The following is a 27,040-nucleotide window of genomic DNA, read 5'->3' on the forward strand; positions in this document are numbered from 1 at the left end:
TGGTAGGGTTTGGAATACTAGCACTTTCACCCAGAGACCACAGAAAAAGGGGGTCAGAAGAAGACAAAACACAGACAGAAGAAAGGCACAATTAATTGAGGGTATCTATAGTGACCAGAGAAAATTAATATGTTTTCTTATTTTTAGAAGCAAGCTTATCAGAGAAAGGTTAGAGAAAAAGACTATGGTCCAGATAGAAACTAAGATGAGAAGGTGGCCAGAGAAGGAGGGCTTGAGTGTGAACCAACTCAGCCTTGAGGATTAAATGAAAAAAAAAACTGATAGCTAATATGTACTGGGGAGTTTTTAATAGGCACAGAGCACAGCACTGTTCACACTTTATCTTCGTCTATTTCTGTAGCATATTCAACTTATCACTTAAGTATACAGGGACTCACAGAGGCTGAATGACTGCCCAAGGTCACATATAGTATGTGTAAGGAACTCTGGTATCCTCACCATTAAAACACTATAGAGCTTTGCTAGCAACACTGCCAGAAGAGGAGGAAGATGAGAGCCCAGCATGGCTTCAGATGCCCCAATGATGCCTCTACTGCTGATGTGGGATCCCCTCTCTCCACAGAGAAGAGTGCTATTACTCCTGAATGATGGGGATGCAAACAGGAAGAAGGGTGGAGGTAAGGCAGACAGTATCGATGAAGTGACAGCACAGAATGCAGGGAGTTCTGAGAAAATTATGTGAGGCCCCAAAAAGTCAAGGGCAATAACTGGAAACCTGCACTGGCCTTTAGAAACTTTGGAGAATCTTAGATGAGTCAGACCAAACACTGACCCAGAAAGAAGAGACTATATAAGCTTTGCCTCTTTAAAGGCTCAGCTCATGGGGTCTGCTCTGAAACATGAAGAGAGCATCCTCTCTAGGAATGCCATGTCCAACAGGAGACTATGGTAACAGTGATAATTAACCTTGGCACAAAGAAAGGAAATGAGTACCTGTTTTTGTAAAATGGCACACTGAGGGACCCGTTGAGCATCACTTGGACCACTCCACAGGCATCTTCTGCAAACTTAAAAAAGAAGTCCATCAGCCAGGCTGGATGGTAATGCATACCTTTGATCTCAGCACTTGGGAGGCAAAGGCAGGTGGATGGATCTCTGCTAGTTTGAGGTCATCCTCGTCTACAGGGTGAGGTCCAGGACAGCCAAAGCTATACAGAGAAACCCTACCAAAAACCAAAGCCAAGAACAAGTGGAAAAAGCGGAAGGGGAGGAAGAATAAGGAGAAAGAGGAAGGATGAGAAAGAAGAGGAAAAGAAGGAGGAAGAGGAGGAGAAAGAATGAGAAAAAAGAGGAAGAGAAGGAGGAGAAAGAAGAAGAAGAAGAGAAGAAGGAGGAGGAAGAGGAAGAGGAGGAAAAGGAAGAAAAAAAAGCTCAACAGTATTCTCCAGCAATTCCATTCAAAGAGTACTTAGTATTAACTAGAGAGAGAGAAGAGCCTCCATAATTCTACTACAAGAATGGCGAATCTATCCAATAGTGTAAGCCATTGGAAGAATTTACTTTGTGTGAGTTCTTGATGCAGCCATGGCTGCATGAATGGCAATCTGCATGAATGAAAGCACTCGCTTGGTGTCATGTACTGTAGATGCTGCACCTTATTTAGCAGAAGCAAGGTGGATGCTCTTTAAGGGTTTGGGAGATGGAATACTGTAGAAAGGGAAGCCCAGGTAAGAGGCAGTGATCCTGAGATTCTAAAATGGCATAAAGGGGGATGCTTGGATGAATGAACATGGTTGAGCAGGGAGTTTTATTTCCTCATGCAACCAACTTTCAGCTGGGAGGTCCACTAAGTCCTGGAGGACACCACGTGAACAGAATATCGTCCATCTTCCTTTGGAGACAGACCTTTGGGACTTGGGTCTTTTTCCATGACACCTGTGCACATTACCTAATAACATTTCATTGTAAAGATGGGTTGAACAGCTTAAGCCATCAGTATGAAGAGCTTTGTGAGAACAGGAGCTTGGATTACCAAGTGCTTCTAGAACCTTCAGTACTTTAAAGCCAGAGCATGGTACAGGGTAGGTTTTACTCAGTAAAATTCCAGGGATGGAAATGATGGCAGGAAAAAGGAGGATACTATGTACTAAAGACTAGGAAATAACAAGAAACTGCCATACAGAGGACAGAACCCATGTCCCAAAGAGTAGGTGGGATTCCACTGGTGAAATGTGACTGGAAGGAGCCCTTGGTTTAGAACAGTAGTTTGTGGGGAAAATTACAATAGATATTGAATAATCAGCTCGTAGATGGCCATGTACTTTGTTGGGAAACCTAGACTTTTTTCTTTGGGTGACTTCTACACTACAGATAGATGTGGAGCTTTATTATGGAGTCCAGTGGTGCTTGTGCAGCCGCAGAGAGACCTAGTCCTAATCCTTATGATTAATCATTAAGTGCTGACTCAGAAGAGTCCTGGTCCCTACCAAGGAGAATTCTCACATAAGGTAAAACATTGTCTCCATAGGCCTCAAGGTCACATGACTTAGCAGCAAGTGATCTGGGGGATTCAAACCTGTAAGAAAAACTACCCTTATTGTCCCAGAGAGGGCCTAGTTTGTTTGCCTTTATCAAAGAGATCCTAGAAAAGATCAACGCACAATGTCTCAGAAATCGGGGTGCCCTCAATCACCCTCACCATTGAACTCTAGTACCAAAGGCTGAGATGGGGTCCAAGAAAGTACGTGGTTTATATACAACATGAGCTGCTGTAGAAGGTTTCAGAGACAACCTGTAAAACTTGGCTGTAAAACATATCTCAAAGTGATAAAACAAACAAACAAAAACATTCTCTGTAAAAAGCAAGCAAACAAAAACATACAGTGTCTTTGAGTTTTTAAAACATGCAGTAAGTCTTCAGCGAACATTTGTTGCATGGGTGGCTTCCATTACTTAACAAGATCACGGTATTTTATTTAAATGCAGCAATAATTATCTAGAATAGGTAATTACATTGATTTTCATCTGATGAAGATGAAATGAGGAAATTGTGATTCGAATGTCTAAGAAAATTGCTTCCAGAGTACCCAGTTTCAAATCCCAGTACCCATACGGCAGCTCACATATGTTTGTAACTCCAAGATCTGACACTCTAAGATAGACCTACAGGCAGGCACAACACCAATGCCCATAACATAAAGGTAAGTAAATTTTAAAAAAGATTTTTAAAAGTAGCCATGATATTGATGGTGACTCCTATGGTTGTTGTAAGGATAGAGGTCTTAACTCTTGCAAAGAGTTGGACACATATTAAGTGGTCATAAACGCAGATTATTAAGACTGTATCAGAACAATACATGGGACCCAGGAGTAAGCCAAGCCTAGAATCCTGGTAGACACAGCTAATGAGTGTTATCCCCTCATTGGGTGCAGGTATTCTTCCCCTGAGGTCCCAAAGTCTTCCTGGGTGTTCTGTGTGGGAAAATCTTCTGAAATGTTTTTCTCTAAAACCTAAACAGACCTGTGTCCCCCCAACCCCCAAAAGAGTAAAAAAAAAAAATCAATCAATCATGGTCTGAACAGTATTTTCAGACAAAACTCTAGAATTTAAGTATTTGGGACTTACCTTTTGGGAAATCACTTTCCAAAACACATTAATAGGGTTGTTGGGACAGTTTTCACTCCAATGTGGGCAAGAGTCATAGTTCATATCTAAAACACATTGTTTATAGAAAATAGTTAAGTGGAAAGGGAAATGTACCATTGGGTTCTGTTTTTGGCTGTCCAACCCCAATGTGAGCGCTTTCCAACAGCATCTGTGCCAAGACGGAGGCTGGAGAATGGACACAGCTCAACCCAATTTAACTAAGTGTCCCCTGAATTCCTTCCAACTTCTTACTTCCCTGTCCAGATCCCAGACAGGAACACTGTGATAGGTTTTGACTCACCATTCTGGGAAATGGCACAAAAGTACACCCTAAAGACACTGGCCCCTGTCACTCCCCTGGAGTCCAGGAACACAGAGAGCAGGCCAGGGCCTTTCGGGAAGAAGACACTTTCCCCAGATTGTCCTCTGATTCCTGACAGTTCTCTCTTGTGGAGAGTTTCCTTCTCAACCTCCATAAATTTGGGGGCTCAGGTGGTCTCAGGCTTTTTATAGCCAACCTTATCAAGACAGGATCAGCCCTTAGTGTGGTACAATGTATAGAGTTGATGCATGGTTTCTATGGCACTGTTCTCAAAGTATCTGCCTTAATATATGAACAGTTCCCGAGGGTTAGATTCTGGATATAGAGGGGTTGAATCAGGTGGGAGTCCTGCCTCACAGGACATGTGATGACTGAAGTCAAATAATCAGAGACAGATTAACTTTGGTTGTGTACAATTACCAGAAAATAATTCAGGCTAAAATTTGCTTTGAAGGAGAATCGTCTTTAGACAGACTCTGAAGAGAAGGGCATCTTATGCAGATGGTATGTGCAGAGGCGAAGAGTGTGGGGACCTTTGATCAGAAAAGGGACAGAGAAGGCAATGAAAGTTGAAGCATTTGAAACCCAGTGGTCAGGTCTTTAGACCATTAGCCTAGGGGCAAAAGGGAGATTGTTTTAGAGAGAGACAGACATAATCACATTTTCCCTCTAAGAAGAACTCTATGGCATCAGATAGAGACTGACCTAGGAGGGTGAAGAGTGACCTGCCCAGCAGGAAGGAGAAGGTGTTAGTGGCTAGACCAAGGCAGTGTGAGAGATGCACAGATGACTTACTTGGCAAATAGACCCTCATTGGCTGTGAAGGGGAAAGACATCACCTTAAGATCATACCTTAAGATGTCCATGTTAAATAGCTCGAATATAACTATCAGTTCACTGTGTCTATTTATAGCCAAAAATTTTCAAAAAAATTTTCAAAAGTGGCTCAGTTATGTTCAAGAATACATAATGTGTATGTGTGTGTGTGTCTATATATATATATATATATAAAAATATATATATATAAGATATATATATATATATATATATATATATATATATATATATATATATATATATATATATATATATGTTGAGGGGGTGATTCCTTGCCAAAAGTGAGGAGGAGAAAGAGGAAGTGGAGAGAGAGAAGAGAGAAGAGCAAAGTGGAAGAGGCAGGAGGGAGGTACAGAAGAAAAGTGAAGAAGAAACGGGATGTGGGGATGTCTTACCTCAACAGCCTTATAATGTAGTGCTATGGTTTGACACAGTGTGCCTCACCAACGCTCACGTTAAGCTCAATTCTCTATTGCATTGTGTTTTATTGATGGGATCTCTAAACAGAGTTGGGGTCATGAGAGAATTTACCCCCATGAATGGGTTGAAGACTTTGTCGGGGGGGGGGGGGGAAATCGAGTTATTTTTCTCCAGACTGTATTAGAGCTAACGGGACTGGATTGGCTATCACAAAAAGGGGTTATAAATGACTTAGACTTTCTTCACTCTCTTTTGCTTCCCTTCTTAAGGTGATGTTTCCTTCATATGTATATCTATCCCTCAGAGATCAAGGACAATCCTAAACCCCATAGTTGCTAATGAAGAAGACAATGAGTTTTTTTTGTGTGTGTGTGTGTGTGTGTGTTTTGTTAGAGCCCAGCCTGTCATTAAGGACACTGATGGCCTTAGAGTATGGGGCTATTGACCTTTCACGTTCCCTTGCCCAGATCAAAGCTTCCTTTCCATTCACCTGAGCCAACCCAGATGGTTTAGATCCTTACCAGAAGAATTGGGGTCTCCACACCAACTAAGGTCATCAGCAATGTAGCCCAGCAGTGTGTCCTCCAGGGTGAACATCTTCCCCTGGATCCAAGTATACTGATGGGCCAGTTGCTTGGATTTGCTCCAGAAGAGAGTCTGAGAAAGAACAAAAGCATAATTTAGCAGGTTCAAAAATAAATCTAAGGGGTAGAGATGTGTGTAGCTCAGTAGCAGAATGAATGGTAACACGCATGAGGCTCCGGTTTCCATCCCCAGCACACACACACACACACACACACACACACACACACACACACACACACACACACCATCAGGGTAAATGACGTGCACTATGATAAAGTCAGTTTGGTTCTTGTCTACCATCCACCTCCTCTGTTTAGAGCCCTGTCCTGGAGGAACAGCCACAGAAATCTCCAGCTCACTAACCATGGAATGAGAACTGATCATTGTGAGTGGGTTTGGGGGTTTCACTTAGTTTCAGACATGTTAAGTTTTGTTTTAAAAGCAGGCTTTGTAAGAGTTTTACCTTGTGGTAGACCTTTCCCAGTATACTCAAAGGACTGAACACCAGGCTTCTCTGACTCCAAGTCTTGTTCTATTTCCATTTCAGCTGGTCACCTTAAAGCCTCTAATCAGTGCTTACTGTCAGGAACCTGATATGGACGTCTCCTCAGAGGCTCTGCCAGAGTCATACTGATACAGAGGAGGATGCTTGCAGCTAACCATCAGACTCAGCATGGGGACCCCAATGAAGGAGTTAGGGAAAGGACTGAAGGAGCTGAAAGGGGTTGCAACCCCATGGGAAAAACAACATTATCAACCAACCAAACCTTCCACAACTCCCAGGGACTAAAACACCAACCATTGAGCACACAAGGGGAGACCCGTAGCTCCAGTTGCATATGTAGCAGAGGATAGCATTGTCTGGCATCAATGAGAGAAGAGGCCTTTGGTCCAGTGAAGGCTCATTTTCCCAGTGTAGGGGAAATGCCAAGGCGCTGAGGTTGGAGTGGGTGGTTAGGAGGGGGAGCACCTTCCTGGAAGCAAGGGGAGGGGGAGTGGGAGTGGGGGAAGGAGATAATATCTGAAATGTAACATCCAATAAAAAATGAAAAAAAAAAAGCCTCTCATCCTTAGGCAACTTCTTTTCATCTAAACTCTACAAGCCCGAGCTACCCCACTGGTGAAATAAAATCCCCACAAGCTGGTTTGCTCCTTTGTAGGATGGCTCTGAAGAGCCAAGAAGATGTAAAAAGGAAAATCCCTTTCTAATGCAAGTTCGCTCTGTGTTGCCATTAACTCCTGTGTGATTATCAGAAGCCAGAGGAAAATTCTGCAATGACAAATGTCGGGGTCACTTTTGTTTGTGTGGGATGGGACTGATGTTGGATTCTGTCTTTCCTCTGTGACCCCATCTCTCTTATCTTCCTACCCCGCTCATCCTAAACTATGATGGTACAGCAGTTCTCCAAAGCCCCCCCCCTACCCCAAGACGACCCCACCAACCCCATCAAATGATGCCTGTCTAATGCCAAGGTCTCCTCTCTGTCTGCATTCTAACATTGGTCCCAGGCCGTCTTTCCTCTGGCTTGTATTCTCAGTCTTAAGAGGAATAACTTGCCCTTGTTACCTTGTTACATGGTATGGTCTGAGTAACCAGTTTTACAAGTGGTGCATAGTCTTCTCTTGTGATGTTGCAAGGATTCTTGGAAACAAACGCTCTTTTGAATGTGTTCAGTATCTTCTTGCAGTTCTGATTGCTATAAGAGGAAAGATAGAAAACCGATTTCGAAAATAGTTTTGAAGAGTCTGGAGAGATGGCTCATAGTGGCTCCCAACTGTGTGTTCAGATTCCACAGTTAACACCTCCCCCTGGCGTCCACAGGTACTGCACTTACATGGCTCATGAACATATATGTACAGACAAAACACCTTTACATATAAAATAAATATGAAATAAGAATAAATCTTAGGAACCGGAGAAATAGCTCAGTAATCAAAAGCCCTGGTTGCTCTTCCAGGGGACCCAGGTTCAATTCCCAGCACCCACATGGCAGCTCACAATGGTCTACAACTCCAGTTCTAGGGGATCTAGCACATTCCCACAGACATACATGCAAAACGACAATGCTCATAAAATAAAAATAGATAAAAGAAAAAGAGGAAGATGTTTAAAACGTCTTTAAAATGTTTTTGGAACAGAGCAGAAATACCCTTCATCTGGAGTCAGATTACCCGGGGGCAGTCAGTTCTTGATTCCATCCTCTCAGCTGTGTGCTACGCTCCTGTGAGACGGAAGTTATCTGAGGCTCAGTGAGATTAAAATGACCCAAGCGCCTAATGACATTAAGAAGAAAATAGGAAGAAGACCAGCTTCACCTTGTATAGAAGCATTTACGGCTTCTTAGTGCCCTCAGTAAGGGCAATGTTTCAAAGTAGCTACAGAGAGGACCAGATGTTCCCAAACACACAAAAGTCATGAACGCCCAAGGCAATAGAGCTGCCTGTCCCTCTGATCATTCTACACTGTATATATATATATATGTATGTATGTATATGTATATGTATGTATGTATGTATGTATGTATGTATGTATCTACATATATATGATGAAATGCCACTCTGTGCTCATAAATAAGTCCAATTACCCTGTGTCGATTAAAACTTTAAGTAGGGTCACTGCAGGTGGACTTGGTACTGTAGGGCAGGCTCATCGGTCCACATTCATGCCCCCAACTCCCTCACCCCAGGCAGTTCTGACCCTGGTTCTGCTTGAGAATTAGTGGATACAAATGAAAATGTGAAAGGTTCAACGGAGTTTCTTTCTACCGTCTAGACAGAGTACCTTAGGTTCATCAGCACCTGCCTTTGAAAACTATGCCAGGAAACCATTAGTGCCCCCTCTTTCCATACCTTTTACATACATAAAAAGAAAAAGTTATGACATCATGTACTTTAGTGTCAATCAAAATTTATAGGGTACCATCACAGGCAATTGAGAAAATAGATGTTTGGCGGCTCCCTGGCTTTCAGGGTTTGTTTTAAGTCCAGTAATTACTACAATGGCCTTCTCAAGAACTCTCTGTTCTAAATCCCGGCTGTCATAAAAATCTCCTCTACTTTTTCCCTTTGGAGCGTCTGCAGGACCTGAGACAGAAGAAGATGGAAGAAGGAGGGAACATGTTCCACTTGAAAGGAGCCTGGTGGCAAAGAGAACTTATCCAGCACCAAGAACCTACCACATGTCCGAAGGTTTCATCAGTAAACTCCTATTTAAGCGCTGAAACCCACATTCTTCACAAATGATTTTTGTGCTTCTCTTAGGGCTTATATTCCAGTTCAAGAAATAATAAAGATTCAAGAAACCAACTGGAGGGGGGGGTGACTGTTCAGAAGAAGAGACTAGGGTAGTACTGTTGAACATGACTTGGAAGGGTTGATTCTACTTGGAAGAGTTGGTAACTTGAAGAGAATAACAAAAACGTCTTGCATACATTATAAATACTGTTTTTCAAATTAAAAAAAATTGCATTGGTCCTTTGTGAATTTCACATCATGCACCCTAAACCCACCATCTTCCTCTCCAACCCCACAACCTTTCCCCACCCAAAAGAAAACAAAAGCTGAAATAAATTAAATTTTTTTCACTGTTAAAGTTGCAATGTATCATGGAATGTCCCACAGTATACCCTTTTATCCACATATCTTTACTTGCAAATTTTTGTTGCAATGAGTCATTAACGGGTCTTTCTCAAAGCCTCTGGCTTCTGTCCCATAGCAATATTGGATGCCCCCAGGAACTCCTCCCAGTTATCCTGCTGTTTTTTTTTTTGCCCTGTGTCATGGAGACCCTGCAGCTTTGGATCTACAGGACTGGCATCTTCATTTGCTCCAGCAGTTCAGAGATGGGATGGATGTCCTGGTGGCCAACTCAGAGCTCTGGATCTGGGCCGAGGTGGAAGCCCATTTGGTCAGCTCACCAGCTCTCCCATGCCTTCACCACTGGGACCAACCCTTCTACCCTGACCAAGCAAGGGGCAGGTCCAACCCTCCTGCTCACGTGCCCTCTGGCCACTCACCCTTGCTCTCATTACCCATTGCCATGCAGTCTAGGGGAGGAGGTGTGGGGCTGCAGCAGGTGAGGGACACAGGGTCAGCTCTCCACACTCATTCTGTTGGGGCCAGCTCTTCAGCATCCACATCAGCAGAGCCAGCTTTCCTATGCTGCTCAGGCAAGGGGTAGGGCCAGCCTTGCATAGTGCTTGGACAACAATCAACATGGCCTAAAGTGGTAGCCCAGCCCAGCGACATCCCCATGGCCTTCGGTGTTAACCCTGGCCACAGACAAGCTTTGCCTGCAGCAGTGCCACAGAACCAGACGTGGTCCTCGGCTGCAGCCCGGGGCCCAGACGTTACCATGGCTCCTCGAGGTTGCGCAGGCTCCTCGTATCTGCCTGTTTCTAACTGCTATCCAGTTCCAACTCTGTCTACAGTGCATGAACAGCTCCACCCTCCTCTCTCCTAAGTACTCCCTCTTCTCCCTCTTCTCGCTCTTTCTCATCTATCCTTCACAGATTCACTCACTGTAGTAGCTCTGGGCACTTGGGTGTCTTTTTCCTGGCTGCTCTGGGAAACACTGTTTTCATTTTTTGGGGGTTTTTTGCTTTGTTTTGTTTTAGTATTTTTAAAATTTGCTCTATGCATTTGAAAATTTTAAACTTGTAGCAAAGTAAAAATAATGTTAAGATTCAAGTGTTATCGACAAACTTCTAAGTTGAGACATTTAGAATATTCTTTTCTTTCCCCAGCTAAAGCTGGTTTTAGAAAGTTGAGCACGCCCAGGGTGTTCTTGGCTGTCATCTCTATGATTCAAGTTGAGTATCCCCAAAAATGTTCTCATCCACCATTATCATCTTGCAAACATGTCACTTTTTTTTAACCTAAGCAGGCCCTAAAGTGTGTACTATCTTTTCTTCTCGAACCCGCTGTTCACGGCGAATCTTTCTCTGGTCTTATTTCTCAGCCCTGTTTGTCTTTAGTTTGCGCTCATCAAGATGAAAACTCCACTTTGGTTATAATAACGGAATTTATGAGTTCTGGGACTACAGACACCTAACAGTACTGGGTGGTTTGGTTTTGGTTTTGGTTTTTTAGGACTAGGAATTAAACTCACAGAATCACACATGGGAGGCAAGTATGTACCATTGAGATCCCTCTCCCACCCCCATCTTGACTGTGTTGACATGCACAGATAAAGAGTCATCATGTTTTGTAACTCATTAGCATTAACACCCTACCCTTCCTCTACCCAGGCCCTGGCTACCACAATTCTTTCTCTTTCCCCTAATTTGACTAGGCTAGGTATTTCACAAACCTGGAATCTTTGCAGATGGCTAATTTTACTTAGCAGAACGTTGTCAGCTATATTACATCTTAATTAGGATCATTACTGCTACAATCAGGTTACATCATAACCAAAGCAGCTTATTTTTTTTAAAAATTTTAATTGCAGACTTGCTTAGAGTTTCAAATGGAGAGTCTCAGAGGGCAGGGAGCAGGGTGGCAGGTAGGTACACTGGATCAGCAGTGAAGAATGCACATTCTGATCTGCAAGCAGCACACACACAGAGAAAGATCATACATACATATATATGTATATATATAGACATATATATAGAGGGGGGGAGTTAGCAAGATGGGGTCTGGCATGGACTTCTGCAGTCTTAAAGCCCCCTCCCATTGGCATACTTCCAATAATGCTACACTTCTAGTCATTTCTAAATGATTCAACTGAAATGCAAACATTCAAATATTTGAGCCTATGGGGCCCATTCCCATCTAAACCATCATATAATAAGTATTAAATGCCCCATCCCCTTTAAGGCAGAACAATATCTACTGTAGAGAAACTCAGTTTGTCTGCTCATCAATCAATGGGCATGTAGGTTATTTCTTCTATGCATTCTTTTGTTGCATATTTTCTGTTAGGACTACCATAACTCTTACAACATGTTCAGGATGCTATCAAAAGCAGTTCTGCACCTGAACATAAAAAGAACAACATTAATCAGTATTGGAGCAAATATTCTTGGTCCTGACCTGACTATTGACTCTCACTACAGGGTCTTTGTTCCATTATCCGTTATCTTTCCACACCCACTATCCAGTTAAGGATCATATATTCAGGAAATAGTGAATCTAGGTGTTCATCCTTCATCTTGAAGCCCAAGGAAATCTAGGGTAAGGAAGGTGGCCTACAGAACTTTTCCAATGAACTCTTTTTTCCCCAACTTTAAAATGTGTCCTTGTTAAGTCACACACAAACCACAGATGGAAGCCGTTACCAGCAAGGTCAAGGAGAAGGGAAATGAAAGATCTCAGACAAAATGAAAAACAGATGTTGCTAAGGTCTACTAAGGTCCCTGAATTCCCCTTTTTTTCCTGCATAAGGTTCATGCTTTTTAGATCAGAAGAAGGCAAGGTCACATGATTTTTTGTATTGCTGTAAGAAGATGGTTCCATTTTATTTTCCCAGAGTCCTCTTTGTTTAAATTTTCCAAAAGTCAAGCCTTACAGATTGTAAATCTATTCTTTGGAACTGAAGCTATAATATACCCAGGGACATCCTGCCAAGTGCCTAAAGAAGTCAGGGTTTGTTTTGGTCACTACAGTCAGTCTGTCTACCAAGCATCCAGATGATAAGGAGACAGCCAGTTCCCTGGTTCTTTCTTTCCCTTGGGAACCTCTCTCTCCAGAGTAAGTTGACTGGTAGCAGGCTGGTTGCCTTAGCTCCTCCTCCCCAGGATAGGAAATGGACAGGTTGTTTGTGAAGATGCTGGGGGATGAAGGAAAAATAGCTCTGACTTCAGAGAGGGTAAACAATATGACCTCATACCTAAACCTCCTCTAAAGTCTTTTAGATTCACCACAAGCAATTCCGTACAACACCAACATCAGATAAAGCAATGGTAGATAACAATTTGAATACAGAAGAAGAAGAAATCACAAATATGAAGAAATAATGGTGAACCCATCCTTGCACCTGGTCGACAGAAGGGATTGCTGCATCTTAACTATCTAAACCTAGGCCTTCATCATGTTTCCAGCCCAGCAGAGAGAAATTCAAGATTTCATATCATAAAATTAGACTCATCCTGTCAACTCCATGACATTGTTCAAGTAAAGCTAGCTTCCTTAAAACATCCCTTAAACTCTAAAACTGAGCTAACCCCCCCAAGTTCCCTGGAAGCCATGCATACCTTTCATGAACCTTTGCTATGAATGTTTCCTTCTTACAGAGACCAACAAATCCAACCCACACAATTATAGGATACTCCCAGTGGTCCCAGGTTAAGGTCTCAGGACGTGATTCTCAACTTTTCTAAATGCTGGGACCCTTTAATACAGTTCCTCATGTTGTGGTGACCCCCAACCACAAAATGATTTTTGTTGCTACTTCATACTGTAATTTTGCTATTAATCAATATAAATTGTAATGTCAATATCTAATATGAAGGACATCTGATATATGACCCCCGTGAAAGGGTTGATCCACACCTAAAGGGACTGAGACCACAAGTTAAGAATCACTAGTCTAGTCATTAATAAACAGTCTTGGGGTACAAAAGAATCCAAAGGCTCATGACAGTTGGGATGTCTTCATGAGTGTGAACACTGGGCAGAAGTTTCCCAAGAAGCCTCTGTCAGCCTCTTGACTTGCTTGAACCAAGATTTTTCTGGTGAAGAAGAATTTTAGTCTGAGGACAGGTTTTTTCCCCCAAATGGATCCCTGCAGTCTTGGTATAGAGTAAGTTAGCACACGCATCCTCTTTTCTACTCCTCTGCTCCTGCCAACAGAGCTTCACTCGATCTGCTCCCGCCACCATGAATCACTACTCTCACACCTTCCCTTTCCTATAAGTTACCCAGGGTTGGTTGATCTCCCAGGTAACCAAAGGTGGGAAGAAGCAACAGAGAAAAGGGCTGACAGTTGTGACCATACCATAATGTTCCTGTGAGCCAAACACTGTCCAAGATGCCAATGACTCATGCTTACATCAAAAGCTCACACCAGCCAGCGAGCAGGACTCTGTGTCTTTTAGTTAGAAGTAAAGACACCAGAGCTCAGGGCAGCTTAGCCCTGTCCAAGGTCAATTAGCCAGCTCCAGAACTACCTTACAGGCAGGATGTTGCTCTCTTTGCTAGACAATGCTGCCTCCCACAGGAAAACTCAAACTATGCACCTGTGTTTCAAATAGAGTTACTTCTAGAAGGAAAAAAAAAAAACGTAATTCTAGTTCTCGGGAGACATTCAAGATTAGAACTGAACAGTCATGTCTAGAAGCTAGAATAACATGAGCAGGGAAGGAAAAGATAAGGTCTTGTGCTGAGGGGAAATTATCTATCTATCTATCTATCTATCTATCTATCTATATATATATCTGATCGTTAAATCCAATCATTATCATCATCATCATCATCATCATCATCATCAGTAGTAGTAGTAGTAATAGTAGTAGTATTAAAATTTCCCTCATATATTGCATCCCTTCTCTCCTCTTCTCCCAGGCCTTTCCACCTCCCCCTTCCACTCCTCCTCCATTTCACTTGAGAAAAGGGCAGGCCTCCCAGGGATATCAACCAAGCATGGCATATCAAGTTGCAATAAGACTAAGCACCTCCCCTCAAATTAAGGCTGGGTGAGGTGACCCAGTGGCAGGAAAAGAATTCTAGAAAAAAAATCAAAGAGACCCTGTTCCCACTATTAGGAGTCCCATAAGAAGACCAGGCTATCCAACCATAACTACATGCTGAGAGCCCAGGTCAGACCCATGCGGGCTCCCTAACCACTGGTTCAGTCTCTGAGCTCTTTCAAGGTTAGTTGATTTTGTTAGTTTTCTTGTGGTGTCCTTGCCTCCTCTGACTCCTAAAATTCTTCCTCCTCCTCATCTACAGGATTCCCTGAACACTGCCTAATGTTTGGCTGTGAGTCTCTGCATTGGATGAAACCTGCCTCTTGCATACAAATATAGCAGAATATCATTCATTGATTTTTTTTTAACTAATTCTATCCTAAGTCTCTGAGCCAACCAGGCTTTGGTTCCTGGCCCTCCAGGCAGTGTCAGGGCTGGGCTCCCATTCATAGCCTGGGTCCATCAACCAAGCTGGACCAGTCACTGGTTGGCCACTCCCACAATTTCTGTGCCACCTTTACCCAGCACATCTTGTAGGTAAGACGAATTGTAGACTGAAGGCTGGGTTGGTGTCCCAGTCCGTCTACTGGAAGTCTTGCCTGGTCACAGGAGGTGGCTGGTTCAGGTTCTGTATCCCCTCCTTACTAGAAGTTTTAACCAGGGTCACCCTTGTAGATTCCCGGAAGTTTCCATTGTACTAGGTTTCTCTCTCATCCCCCAAGTGCCCCCCAGTTTTAGTTGTCTCTCCCAGTTCTCTCCCCCTTCATCTTCTCTTCAACCCCATCCTGTTCCCATACTTACCCATCTCTAGTTTACCTTCAATATCTATTCTGTTTCCTCTTCCCAGGGAGACTGATGAGTCACTCCCTCCTTATTTAGCCTCTCTGGCTCAGTGGATTATAGCATGATTATCCTTTATTTTACAGATAATATCCACTTACAAGTGAGTACATACTTTGTTTGTCTTTCCGGGTCTGTAAACCCAGCTTTTCTATTGACAGCCTACACTGGGTATCAGAATGTCGCCGTTGCCACTCCCATAAGAACCACACTTTTACCTTTATAATGCGCCACTCCCGTGGGAGCTTCCACACTCTAACCTTACCCGTCCTTCAATATGTTTGGCTTAAGAGGCAGTCTGTGAACTTTCCAGCTAGCTGGGTCTCCAGGTCAAGCTGTCTCTGCTCTAAGAAAAGAAGCAGGTTCAGGGAGAAGTTTGAGTCTTGAATTTGAAGCCACTACAGCCTGTACTCAAAGTAGAGACTGCCACCTTGTGGGAGAAATGAGTGATCGGCGAGATGCAAAGAAGCAACAGGATTTTCTAAAAGGGGTCTTAAAATAGAAAAATTCTTGAGGTTGAAGGTGTTGGGATTCTGTAAACCCCACCCCTCAGTCACCTGGCAACAGCCAGGTAGGCTCCATCCCAGTTTCTTGACACTATAAAAGGAGCTGCTTGACCCCTCCTCTCTCTCTTGCTCTTGCTCCCTTACTGTCTTGCTCTCCCATTCTTGTCCCTCCTCTTCCCCTTCCCTTCTTTCCTCTCTCTTCATGTTCTCATGGCTGGCCTCTACTTCTCTAACTCTCTCTCCTCCCCTCCCCTCCCCTCCCCTCCCCTCCTCTCCCCCCCCTCTCTCTAGAACTGTCTTAACTTCCCCCATGACCTGAATAAACTCTATTCTGTACTATACTGTTGTGTGGCTGGTCTCTCAGGGGAAGGGATTCCCAACATGCCCCCCACCAGAGGCATCCCCCTTACCCCCAGGCCTCGCTGCACTACCATGGGCCATATTCCCTCCCCACTCTCCTTATCCTTTTCCTAACATTAGTGCCGAAACCTGGGATGTCATCTTTTAACAACAGAAGGTGTCCCGAGAAACAGCTAAATCACAAATTTGAAAAACAGTAAGAGAGGGAAAAAGGGGGACAAGATTTGGTGTGGAAGAAGACAGGGGCAGGGGAGATGTACAGAGGGTCAAGGAGTTGAACAGAAGTGTGTAGCAATTGGGGGATGGGGAACTGGGGGTAACCAACAGAAAGTCCCAGACAACAGGAAAGCAAGAAGTTCCCAGGATCCAATGGGGATGACATAAGCTGAAATACACAACAAAAGGGAGAGGGAACCTGTAGAGACCATATTGAGAGGTTAGGCACAGACCCCTATTGAGGGATGGAGCTATCCACACTCTCAAAAACTTTAACCCAGAATTACTCCCGTCTAAAAGAAATATAGCCACAAAGAGTGGAACAGAGATTGAAGGAAAGGCCATCCATCCATCCCATACTCAGTTACTATTGCTGATGCCAAGAAGTGCTTTCTGACAGGAGCCTGGTACAGCTGTCTCCTGAGAGGCTCTGCCTAAGCCTTACTGATACAGATGCGGATGCTTGCAGCCAACCATCAGAGCGAGCATGGGGACCCTAATAGAAGAGTTAGGGGAAGGGTTGTAAGAGCTGAAGGGGTTGCAACTCCATAGGATGTACAACAATATCAACCAACCAAACCTCCCAGAGACTAAACCACAACCAAAGAGTACACATGGAGAGACTCGGGGATCCAGCTGCATATGTAGTAGAGGATGGCCATATTTGGATTAATCTGGATAGAAGGCCCTAGCATCTGATGTGTTAACAAGAAATCATTTGACTGGATCAAAGCAAGCAAGGAGAAGATGACGGAAACAAAGGAAGAAAGGCAAATTTGACCTTTACTATAGACTTTTATCTTTTGTGGCATTAGGAGCAACAGAAGACTTTGCACAGGAAGTAGGAGATACCAGAATGTTCCTCTTTGCAGGTTGTACTCTGAAGGAAGTGGGGATGAAAGCAGGTAAACCAGTACTCCTGACAAGAAAAGCTGATTTGGAGCCATGGAGGAGGAAGGGAAGATGTAAGTCAAGATAGAAAAAAAGTAGCCAGCAATGATGGAGTACACCGGAAGGCCTACCTGGTCTACAGAGCAAGTTCCAGGACAGCCAGGGCTACACAAAGAAACCCTGTCTTGAAAAATGAAGAAAGAGAGGAAGGAGGAAGAGGAGGTGGTGGTGGAGAAGGACGAAAAAGAAGGAAGAAGAGGAGGGAGGAGGAGGAGGAAGGAAAGAAGAAGAGGAGGAGGAAGAAGAGAAGAAAAGAGGAGGAAGGAAGAGGAGAGAGAAGGAGGAGGAAGGAGGAGGGGAGAAAGATAAAAATAAGATGGGAAAAGGAGATAGATTCTGAATTCATTGTGGATTTCTAGTGGACTGAGTATGTGTAAATATACGGAGATAAATCATAGAGTCAGTAACTAAAAGGAAGAAGTGGCCAATAACTGGAAGCGAGCTTCCGGCAGAAGTCACCTTGACCAAGGGTTCCATTTGAAATAGCTGAGGCTTGAAACCTCTATAAGACATCCAAAGGAAGTAACAGAATACTGAAATGGGCTTGTGATAAGGACAAGGAAGAGATGGTGATGATCTCAGTAGAAGAACTGGAAGATGAAATATGGACACCAGCAGAAAGAAAAATGGAGGGTTGTGACAGATGCCAAGTGAACACAATATGTCACACTGAAGGAAGTGCTGTACAGGGACAGATCCTCCTGATACGCCAAGGAAGAGAAAGACCGAGGCAAGACCTTTGAAGTATAGGGAAGCAATCATGCCAAGATCTGCACGCTTTCCATATGTGATGGTGGGGGGTATTTTTCTTCCATTTATGTCAAATACTGTATCTTGAGAATTTATTTGGGAGAACTCTACCTTCATTTAAATACAGTATTAATGTGTAATTAAGAAGGCAGTGGGTCCAAATCCATCTTCCGTGCCCTCACTTTTCTTGCCCATTTCAACACTTAACATGTTTTCTCTTAAGTTAATAACTAAGTTTTCTTGTCAGTCCTAAGTTTGGTTGGAAAATTTCCCGAAAGTGTAAATCAGAAGCATCAAATTTTGTAGGTTTAGCAATTCTGTGACAGTCATTTGTAATCTCTTTAAATTCCTGCATTCTCTAAAACCTATTTATCATTTTCTCTTAAAAATTCCGAATGCCCAAGTATAAATTCATACAATGTACTTATAATACATCAATTAATATAACTTTATCTGTTATGTGTGGGGGAGATCACATCCTGAGAAGTAAGTCCAGAAAGAGTCCCTTTCCTCTTTTTTTTTTTTTTTCCTTGCTTTTGAGGTAGGCTTTCATGTAGCCCAAGCTGGCCCTTGAATTCATTGTGTAGCTGAGGACGACCTTGAACTTCTGATTCTCCTGCCTCAACCTCCCAAATGTTGGGATTTCACCACATCAAGTTTTGTGAAGTGCTAAAGGTCAACCCTCAGCTTAGCACATAGTGGGCAGGCCCTTTACTGACACAGCCACGCCCCAGCCTAAGTCTTGTTCTTTCTATACCACGGAAAGACCCCAGACTGGGGGAGCCCCTCACTCAAGTACCAGGATATATGAACCCAAGAACTCATGGAGAGCCTATCTTGCTGCAATCAGGCAAGAGGTTTATTTCCAGAGCTCTGGGGATGACATGTATCTCACGCAGGATTGGGGGGACATATTTATAGGGAAAATTACATAGGTAGTTAGCAATGGGCACATAGCAATTTTATTGGTTTTTTTTTTCAAATTGGCACATTCCGTCCATTTTGGACATGATTTAACTCTAGGCCACCTGCTTTTGGGGCACACTGACCTTTATACTTTGTTTCTCTCAGGACTGCAAGGCCAGCCCAGACCTTATTGAGTCTAGCCAGTCTGGGTTTGGGCCATTTCTTTAAACAAGTTATTTTGTTCTTAGCCTTGAAGCATACTTGTCCTCAAAGCAGGGTCAGTGGGGCCAACTTGAAATTTTAACTCTTTCACCACCATCTCAGGAACTAACTTTTGGCAGGAGAGGGTTCTCTGCTGTGCGCAGTATCCTAGTGGCTTTATCCTTTTCCACTGGGCCCTGCCTTCTGAAGGCTTCCCAGCCTCCCGTGTCACCACACTGAGGGCTAAGCTTTGAGCACAAGCTCTTGGGCAATATACTCAAACCATATCTATCCCTTCTAAAAAATTATTCTTTAAAACTGTATGCTTCCCTTTAAAATTATCCCCAACATCATTCAGAACAGTTTGGTGGTTCCTCAAAAAGTTAAGCATCCATCTGCCATTTAGCTCAGTTCTTTACTTCTGGATACTCCTGCCCTGCAAATGTAACCTGTCCCAGGTTTCAAGGTGATCAACAGTGGTTCTCATGCTGGCAACAAGCTGGCCATGCAAGAGCTCATGATCCTGCCTTTGAGGGCACCCAGTTTCCCGGAATGTTGGGATTCTGTAAACCCCACCCCTCAGTTACCTGGCAATAGCCAGGTATGCTCCGCCCCAGTGACCTGACACTATAAAAGGAGCTGCTTGACCCCTCCTCTCTCTCTTGGCCTCTTGAGCTTGCAGCCTTGCTCTCCCCACCTTGCCCCTTCTCTTCCCCTTCCCTTCCCCCCTTCCCCCCTCTCCCTCCACGTGCTCATGGCCGACCTCTTCTCCCCTACTCCTCTCTCTCTCTCTCTCTCTGCCTCTACTACTCTCTTAACTCTCCCATGACCTGAATAAACTCTATTCTGTACTATACCATTGTGTGGCTGGTCCCTCAGGGGGAAGGGATGCCCAACATGGGCTCTTCAGAGGCATCTCCCTTGCCCCCAGGCCTTGCCGCACTTCCATGGACCATATCCCCCTACTCTCTTCATCCTTTTCCTAACATTGGTGCAGAAACCCGGGATGTCATCTTTTAACTACATTGGTGCCCCATGACTCTTCCTTACAGGGAAGCCATGCACACTGGAGCAGAGGTTTACCACAACCCGAAGAATGTCATCAAGGAGAGTATGGGAAAGACACCACCAATGTGAGTGATGAGGGCAGATTTGAACCTAAACCCTGGAGAACAAAGAAGCATTGGAGCTGCTCAAGGCCGCAACTGCCAAGGCCAGCTACACTGACCAGGTCATCATTGGCATGGATGTGGCTGCCTCCGAGTTACAAAGTGCTGGCAAGTATGACCTGGACTTCAGGTCTCCAGATGACCCCAACTGGTACATCACACCCAACCAGCTGGCTGACCTGTACAAGTCCTTTATTCAGAACTACCCAGTGATGTCATTGAAGACCCCTTTGACCAGGATGACTGGGACACTTGGCAGAAGTTCACAACTAGTGCGGGCATCTAGGTAGTGGGGGAATAACCTCACAGTGACCAACCCTAAGTGGATTGTCAAGGCTGCAGGCAAGAAGTCCTGCAAACCCTGCTCAAAGTGAACCAGATAGGCTCTGTGACTGAGTCTCGGCAGGCATGTAAGCTGGACCAGTCCAGTGGCTGGGGTGTCATGGTGTCCCATTGATCTGGGGAGACTGAGGACACTTTCACTGTTGACATGGTGGTGGGGCTCTGTACTGGGCAGATGAAAACTGGGGCCCTTTCTGATCTGAGTGCCTGGCCAAGTACAATCAGATCCTTAGAATCGAGGAAGAGCTGGGCAGCAAAGTCAGGTTTGCTGGCAGGTCCTTCAGGAACCCGCTGGCCAAGTAAAGTACAGACTGGAGATCCCTCCAGCCACCAGCTCTGTTCCTGAAGTCATCCAGGTGGTTCAAGACCAGCTCAGTGCTTGCCCCTCCCATGTCAGGGTTCCTTTTGATGACCACCTGGAGCCCTGCTGGAGACCCCAGGTTTGTATCATGTGATCAGTCTGAATTATTGTTTCTGTCACCTGACTTCCCAGCTAGTGTCTGGAGCACTCAGAACCCCAGTGTGATCTCTAGGGTGCCCACCGGTCAAGACATTCCCCATGCAAAAATAAAAGCCACAGGAAGCCCATGAAAAAAGTATTTTAACTGCATTCTTAAAACTACTTAATGCCAAAGCTACCTGATTAGGCGGGTATAGATTGTACCTGTTGATCACTTTCAACTTTATTGATTTAAAACAAAATTAAACCCACTGTTTAGGATTCTAACCGGGAATTAATTGGTTCTTTGTTTTGTATTTTAAAATTTTAAGCAAGTGTTCTATTATTGGACATGCTTTCTTCTCATTGTTAGAAAAAAAATTAGCGATTAAAGGGAAGTCCGCTTGGTTGATTCTTGATATTTCTGAGCTCAGTAGTCACATTCCTGTTTCTTCATGGCCTCCTCCGGAGTGGGCATTATTGGTAAATGGTCTCCTCATTTCCATCCACATGGGTGCATGAATATAACCACCCTCCCCTTTCTGACCTTCCTATCACCTGTGCACAGGAAACTGATTCTTCAGCTTTCAAGCTGTTTCCGGTTTTGGTGCTTGTTGTTTTCTCAGCACCTTAGATCTATCTTTGTCACCACTTCTCCTTTGAGAAGACTGATTGGTCTGATATTCTCACATGATTGATTTCTAAGTAGTTTCTCAAAGAGTAAGCATTAGAGCTAAACAGTTCTGGAGCCATTTTACCAGAAAATCATGTCCTACTCCACACTGATTGGGCAAAATAAACCCAACCCTCTCCAAGGTGCCTTGGGTTGTAGTTTATCCCAGCAACAGAGAGCAAACTAGGGCAAACATATATTTATTCCTCTCATGTGGATATACATAGTCATGTCTTCACAGACCCTCGGGAGCCCAGGCAGGGACTTTTGTTCCCACCCACTTGGTGCATCTCTGTAAAGATGTTTATGTTTCCTATAATTCCCTCAACTGTTATGTAGGTAAATTAGGTAAGTTAAAATTAAAAACTACTTTTCCTATGAAAATTAAGTGATCACTTTGGTAAATAAATAAATGGGTGAGACTGTTGGAAAAACTGCTTCATTTGATATTGAGATGGTAATTGTAATGACCATAGGACCCTATGTATCTCTGGAGCCACGATTTCTCAGCCTACTTAAAACGCTCTGCCTTTCCGATGCTGCTCCACCCCCATTTCTTCCATTTTGCATATCAGCTGTTACCCAATTGTGTTCTTCCCAGAAAAAGTTCAGATGAAAGGCAACTGTGTCTTGCGTAGTGGCAGATTCGGTAGGAAGCAGACACACTCCGGGTTCCTTTGGGATGGGGCACAGATTTGCGAAATACCCAGGATGACGTTAAACCACACTCCTCCTGATTCTCAACAATGGGATGAGCACATGCGTCCACACCAGCCGAGATAAATTCTTATAATAGAACGCATTTGATTTAGTGTGTGATTGTATATGAAATGTGAAAGAAAAAGAGGAAGACAGAAGTGATACCAAAATTTTTGAGCTGAGCTACTGGAAAATGACTTGCTGTTTCAAATAAGGAAGGAACAGAGTGGGACAAATTTAGTAAGGCACCAGGATTTGCATTTGTGTAAATGAGTTTTGTAATGCTCAGTGACATCCAAGTGGGGATTTTCAATAGGAAGTGGGGCTGTGTCAGTCTTGGGGTGGTAAAGGTTTGGCGGAAGCTATACACCCATGCAGACAGTGTAGAGAGATTAAGGGAAGAAAATGTTTCAAAGGGAGGATGTGACATCAACTCTTTCTAATCATTCTAATGGATCAGTTGAGATGAAGGTAGGAAACAAACAGCAGATTGAAGAGTCTGACGAGATTGGTTTAAGGGGAATAGCAATGACCCTGGAGTGGACTGAAGAAGTTACGTGAAGAGCCTCCACCTGCTTTCTTAGTTGCGTGTTTGCCTTTCTGATACCTATTTTCAGTAAGACAGCCAGTATGGTCTTTTCTTTAATTAAGCAGCAGCATGCCAGGGCATTGTATTCTCAATACCCATCACCAGAGGCATGAATCCTGTCTCTGATGGTCAAAAAAGAATCTCTGACAAAGCTTATGCCACTTAGAATATAGTGTGCTAACAATAACAATGATATAAATATAAATATATAATAATCACATATCACACATCCAGAAGCCAAACAAACACATATTTCTGTTATCATCATCATCGTACAAACATAAAATTAAGGATATTATGGACTTGCACTTTTATTATTGATTGAGGTTATAAATGTGAAGTCATAACACTCCTGTCTTTCTTTTAAACGAAGATGAAACAGCCAGAAACATGACTCAGCAGTTAAAAGCATAGCATAGACTGTTCTTCTAGAGGACTTGGGATTGATTTCCAGTACCTCTATCCAGCAGCTCACAACTGCCTGTAACCCCAGCTTCAGGGAGCTCCAACACTCTTCTCTGGCCTCCGAGGGCACTGGATTCACACGCACAAATGTACACACATACACACACTACCATTTTCAAGAACTATCCATTAACGTCCAGAAACATCAAGTCAACTTGCAGTGAGTTGCACTGACTTACTAAGCTTTGTCTCTACAAACAGAATAATAGACAATCCCCCCTCACAGGCAGGACAGTTACTCGCTAAGTTAGGGACTGAGGATTGGTGCTTGCCCTGGGCACATGCTCTTCTGTCTTGTGCATCAGAGGTCCCAGCTTCATGGCCATGGGAGTTCCAGCCTTATGTGAGCTGCCATTCTGATCCTCTGGATTTGGTCCTATCGAGTGTCACATCATTGGTTATTCTGGTTCTGAGGCCTCAGACTTGGGACTGAGCAATGCTCTTGGCATTTCTTTGGTCACCAGCATGCAAGGGCCTGTTGTCAGACTCCCCTGTCATCAGAGTCAGCTTTGCTAGCAAATGCCCCTCCTATCTACCCAACCTCATCATTGATGGGCTCTGTTTTTGTGAAGAGCTCCAACAAACACATTTGCCACCTGACTGATAAAGGATCAAGAATTTATCAGCCTCTTTTGTTTTCAAGTTCACTTTTATTCATGTGTCATCCTAGCTACCCTTGCACAAAGGTGACAGGAAGAGATACTGCTTAGCTGAGCTGTGACACTCAATCCTCCTGCACCTTAGCCTGGAGAACAGTCAGCAACACAGGAGCCTGAATTCCACACGCTTCCCCAATGAGGCATGGTTAACCCATGGATACAGGAACTTGCTAAGCTGCCCGGCACTGGATGCTGCTCCCTATGTGTCTCCAGGACACAGAAGGTGGGAAAGTACCACCAATTCCAGAAACGAAAACCCAGCCTCTCACAGCAAAACCTCCAGACCCACAAAGGGACCTTAAAGATAACACGGAACTGTAGCTCCAATGAAACCCCACATTTTGAAGCAAACATATCTGTCTGGAGAGAAAACACAACTTGGGGGTGAATGTTATACAACAGAAACAAACTGTCACCTGGGACATTGCTCTGGACAAAACTGTACACATGTATGGGGCACAGAACATGGGACTGGCCAGACTGGACTCAGATCTGGAAATCGTCCAGCGACGGTTTGGAAAGTCCCGGTGGAGGGAAATGGGAAAGATGGGATAGATGTCAAAAAAAAAAAAAAAAAAAAAAAAAAAAAAAAAAAAAAAAACCCACCATCACCACTATAGAATATAGAGAAACAGAGGGGGGCAGGAAAGTAAGGGGCAGGGGAGGAAAGAGACAGGACACGAGGGTTCCCTGAAATGACTGGAGCACACAGTAAGATGACTGCCCAGTCAGCCTTTCTTTTATGAACTCTTTCTGGACAACCAGTAGAGAATGCCCTCCGCTTAGAATTAAAGGAAAGGCATGCCAAAGGACTCTTTCAGTTAAAAATAATGATTGATAATTATATGATAATAATAATGGGACTGATCAATCTTGTCTAAACAGATGCTGCTAAACTGATAGGATGAAAAGTCACTGTGGAACTTGAGAACACAATGACACACAATGCTCAACTCTAACAACCTTCAAGGACATTATGGGGCCTTTGATGTAATACTGAAGAAAAAGCTCTCTCTGTGAAGTATCCCTGCTCCACCCCTAAGTCTAACCAACTCTAACCTGGCTGTCAGTTTATAGGGAATACTGCTTCTAGAAGAACATGTTAAAGAGCAGCACAGAGGCCAGTGAGAGGAATCAGCAAGTCTGACAACCCAAGTTAGTTCCATAAAACCCACATGAAGATGAAAGGAGAAAACTGACCTTCACATGTGTGCCATGACACATGTATGTCCATGCACATGCACACTCACACACATCATGCACATACATCCAATAATAATAAATCAAACCGAAGCATAAAAATAAACAACACCCCAAGACTATAACCTAGAGGGTAGAAAATCCTAAGCTAAGTGGCCATTCTGTTCTACATACTAATAGATATCTGTAAATGTAGAGAAAGTGGTAATAAACTAAAGAAAATATAATATACATCTATACAGCATAAAACATGGCTCTACATTAGAACTAATTGAAGTTATAGTATGTTTTTTAGGAAAGTCTTAGAAGATTAAGCACAGGCTGGACATTACTAAAATGTCCCCTTCCAGGGAAGCTGTTCTTGCTTTACTCCCATAATTGAAATTTAAAATCCTTTTTCACATTTTGTCCAGCTCTTCCCACAACTTGCTACATAGTATATGTTCTTGTTTTGTTTCATGTCTACTTCTGCCTGTGAGAATGTAAGTTCCTGAAATTAGAAGAATCTGTGGGTTTTACTTACTGTTGAGAGAGAAGCATCTGTAAGAGTTCAACAATACAGTTGTGCATATGGCTGCCACATCTATGAATCCAAACCAATGCAGACTGAAATTATTCAGAATGAGTTGCTTTTGTACAATGCATATACATACTTTCCCTGTTTCTGCCATTCTCTGAACTACATGACCTAAAGACATATAGCATATATGTTGTATTAGCTATTCTAAGAAATCCAGCGAAGATATAAAATATAAAAAGCAAAGTGAAGATTATTTGCAAATATCTCTGAATTTTATAGAAGAATTAACTGCACAGATTTTGGTAGCTTTCTGGGAGTTCTGGACTTCCTAAGACCAGCTCCACATATGTAGGTTGTTGTCAAGGCAATACATGATTGGACAGTAGAGAGTGGGGTGGGGACAAAGTTTTTGTGAGGCGGGAGAGAGGAGGAAGGGGGAGAACCAGAATGGAGGCAGTGAAAGAGGATTTGTACCCAGGTGATCTTAACGATAGATATATATGAATAATTTCAAGGGTTTCTAAAGGTCAACTAGTTTTATCTAGGTGGGGGTTTACATCTTGTCAACTGGTTGCAAGTTTATTGTGTGAACGGATTGTGGATTGAGAATTTAACATATAAATCTATTTGATAAATTATTGATTGTTGACTCATGATTTAACCGGGATTGTGGGGAATGTGAGAAAGTTCCCAGCTGGCAGGGAGACAGCTGGGAGGTGGTGGCTCATGGACCATGTTGTAGAGAATCAGCTGGGCCTTGTAGATATGGCTTGGTAGCCTGGGGTTCCCCGCTGGAGTGGCCACAATGAATCCGATCCATGAGGAGTAAAAACCAGCAGGACCCATAGCCACAGATTAATTGTCAAATAACTACCCCGATATCCATAGGTACATAGAAATACATAGTACTTCTGAATAAATACGTTACAAAATACATAAAACTTTGAAAGAAGAATGCCACATTAAAGCCATAAGATAGACAGCATTCCTTGTAATGCCATACTGAGGTGTCATAGTTTGGATATGGTCTATGTCTGTACCCCAATGTTTTCCATGCTTGCAGCTTGGCCCACCATGTGGCTGTGTTGAGGTCATAAGACCTCTAAAGGTGGGACCTAATAGAAGGTGCTTAGGTTATGGGTCATCACTCTGAG

The 27,040-nt window shown here is 43.4% G+C and overlaps 1 protein-coding gene and 1 pseudogene across 2 annotated transcripts in view; one reads left to right on the plus strand and one right to left on the minus strand.

Annotated features, from left to right (window-relative positions):
* Positions 1-27,040, minus strand: part of CD38 (CD38 molecule) — a gene marked incomplete at its 5' end in the record, with an annotated part of 36,756 nt that overhangs the window by 3,398 nt on the left and 6,318 nt on the right. Inside the window, 4 exons of the mRNA XM_080929069.1 lie at positions 955-1,028; positions 3,587-3,672; positions 5,708-5,843; positions 7,339-7,468. Of these exons, the coding sequence (XP_080785195.1) occupies positions 955-1,028; positions 3,587-3,672; positions 5,708-5,843; positions 7,339-7,468 (426 nt within the window). The remainder of the gene's footprint in view (positions 1-954; positions 1,029-3,586; positions 3,673-5,707; positions 5,844-7,338; positions 7,469-27,040) is intronic.
* On the plus strand, positions 10,024-20,945 carry LOC308434409 (alpha-enolase-like; annotated as a pseudogene). The gene is made up of 4 exons: positions 10,024-10,138; positions 17,139-17,228; positions 19,578-19,685; positions 20,189-20,945. The product of its transcript is annotated as an alpha-enolase-like (transcript).

This window comes from Micromys minutus, assembly GCF_963924665.1.
Source record: "Micromys minutus genome assembly, chromosome: 1".
Taxonomy (NCBI): domain Eukaryota; kingdom Metazoa; phylum Chordata; class Mammalia; order Rodentia; family Muridae; genus Micromys; species Micromys minutus.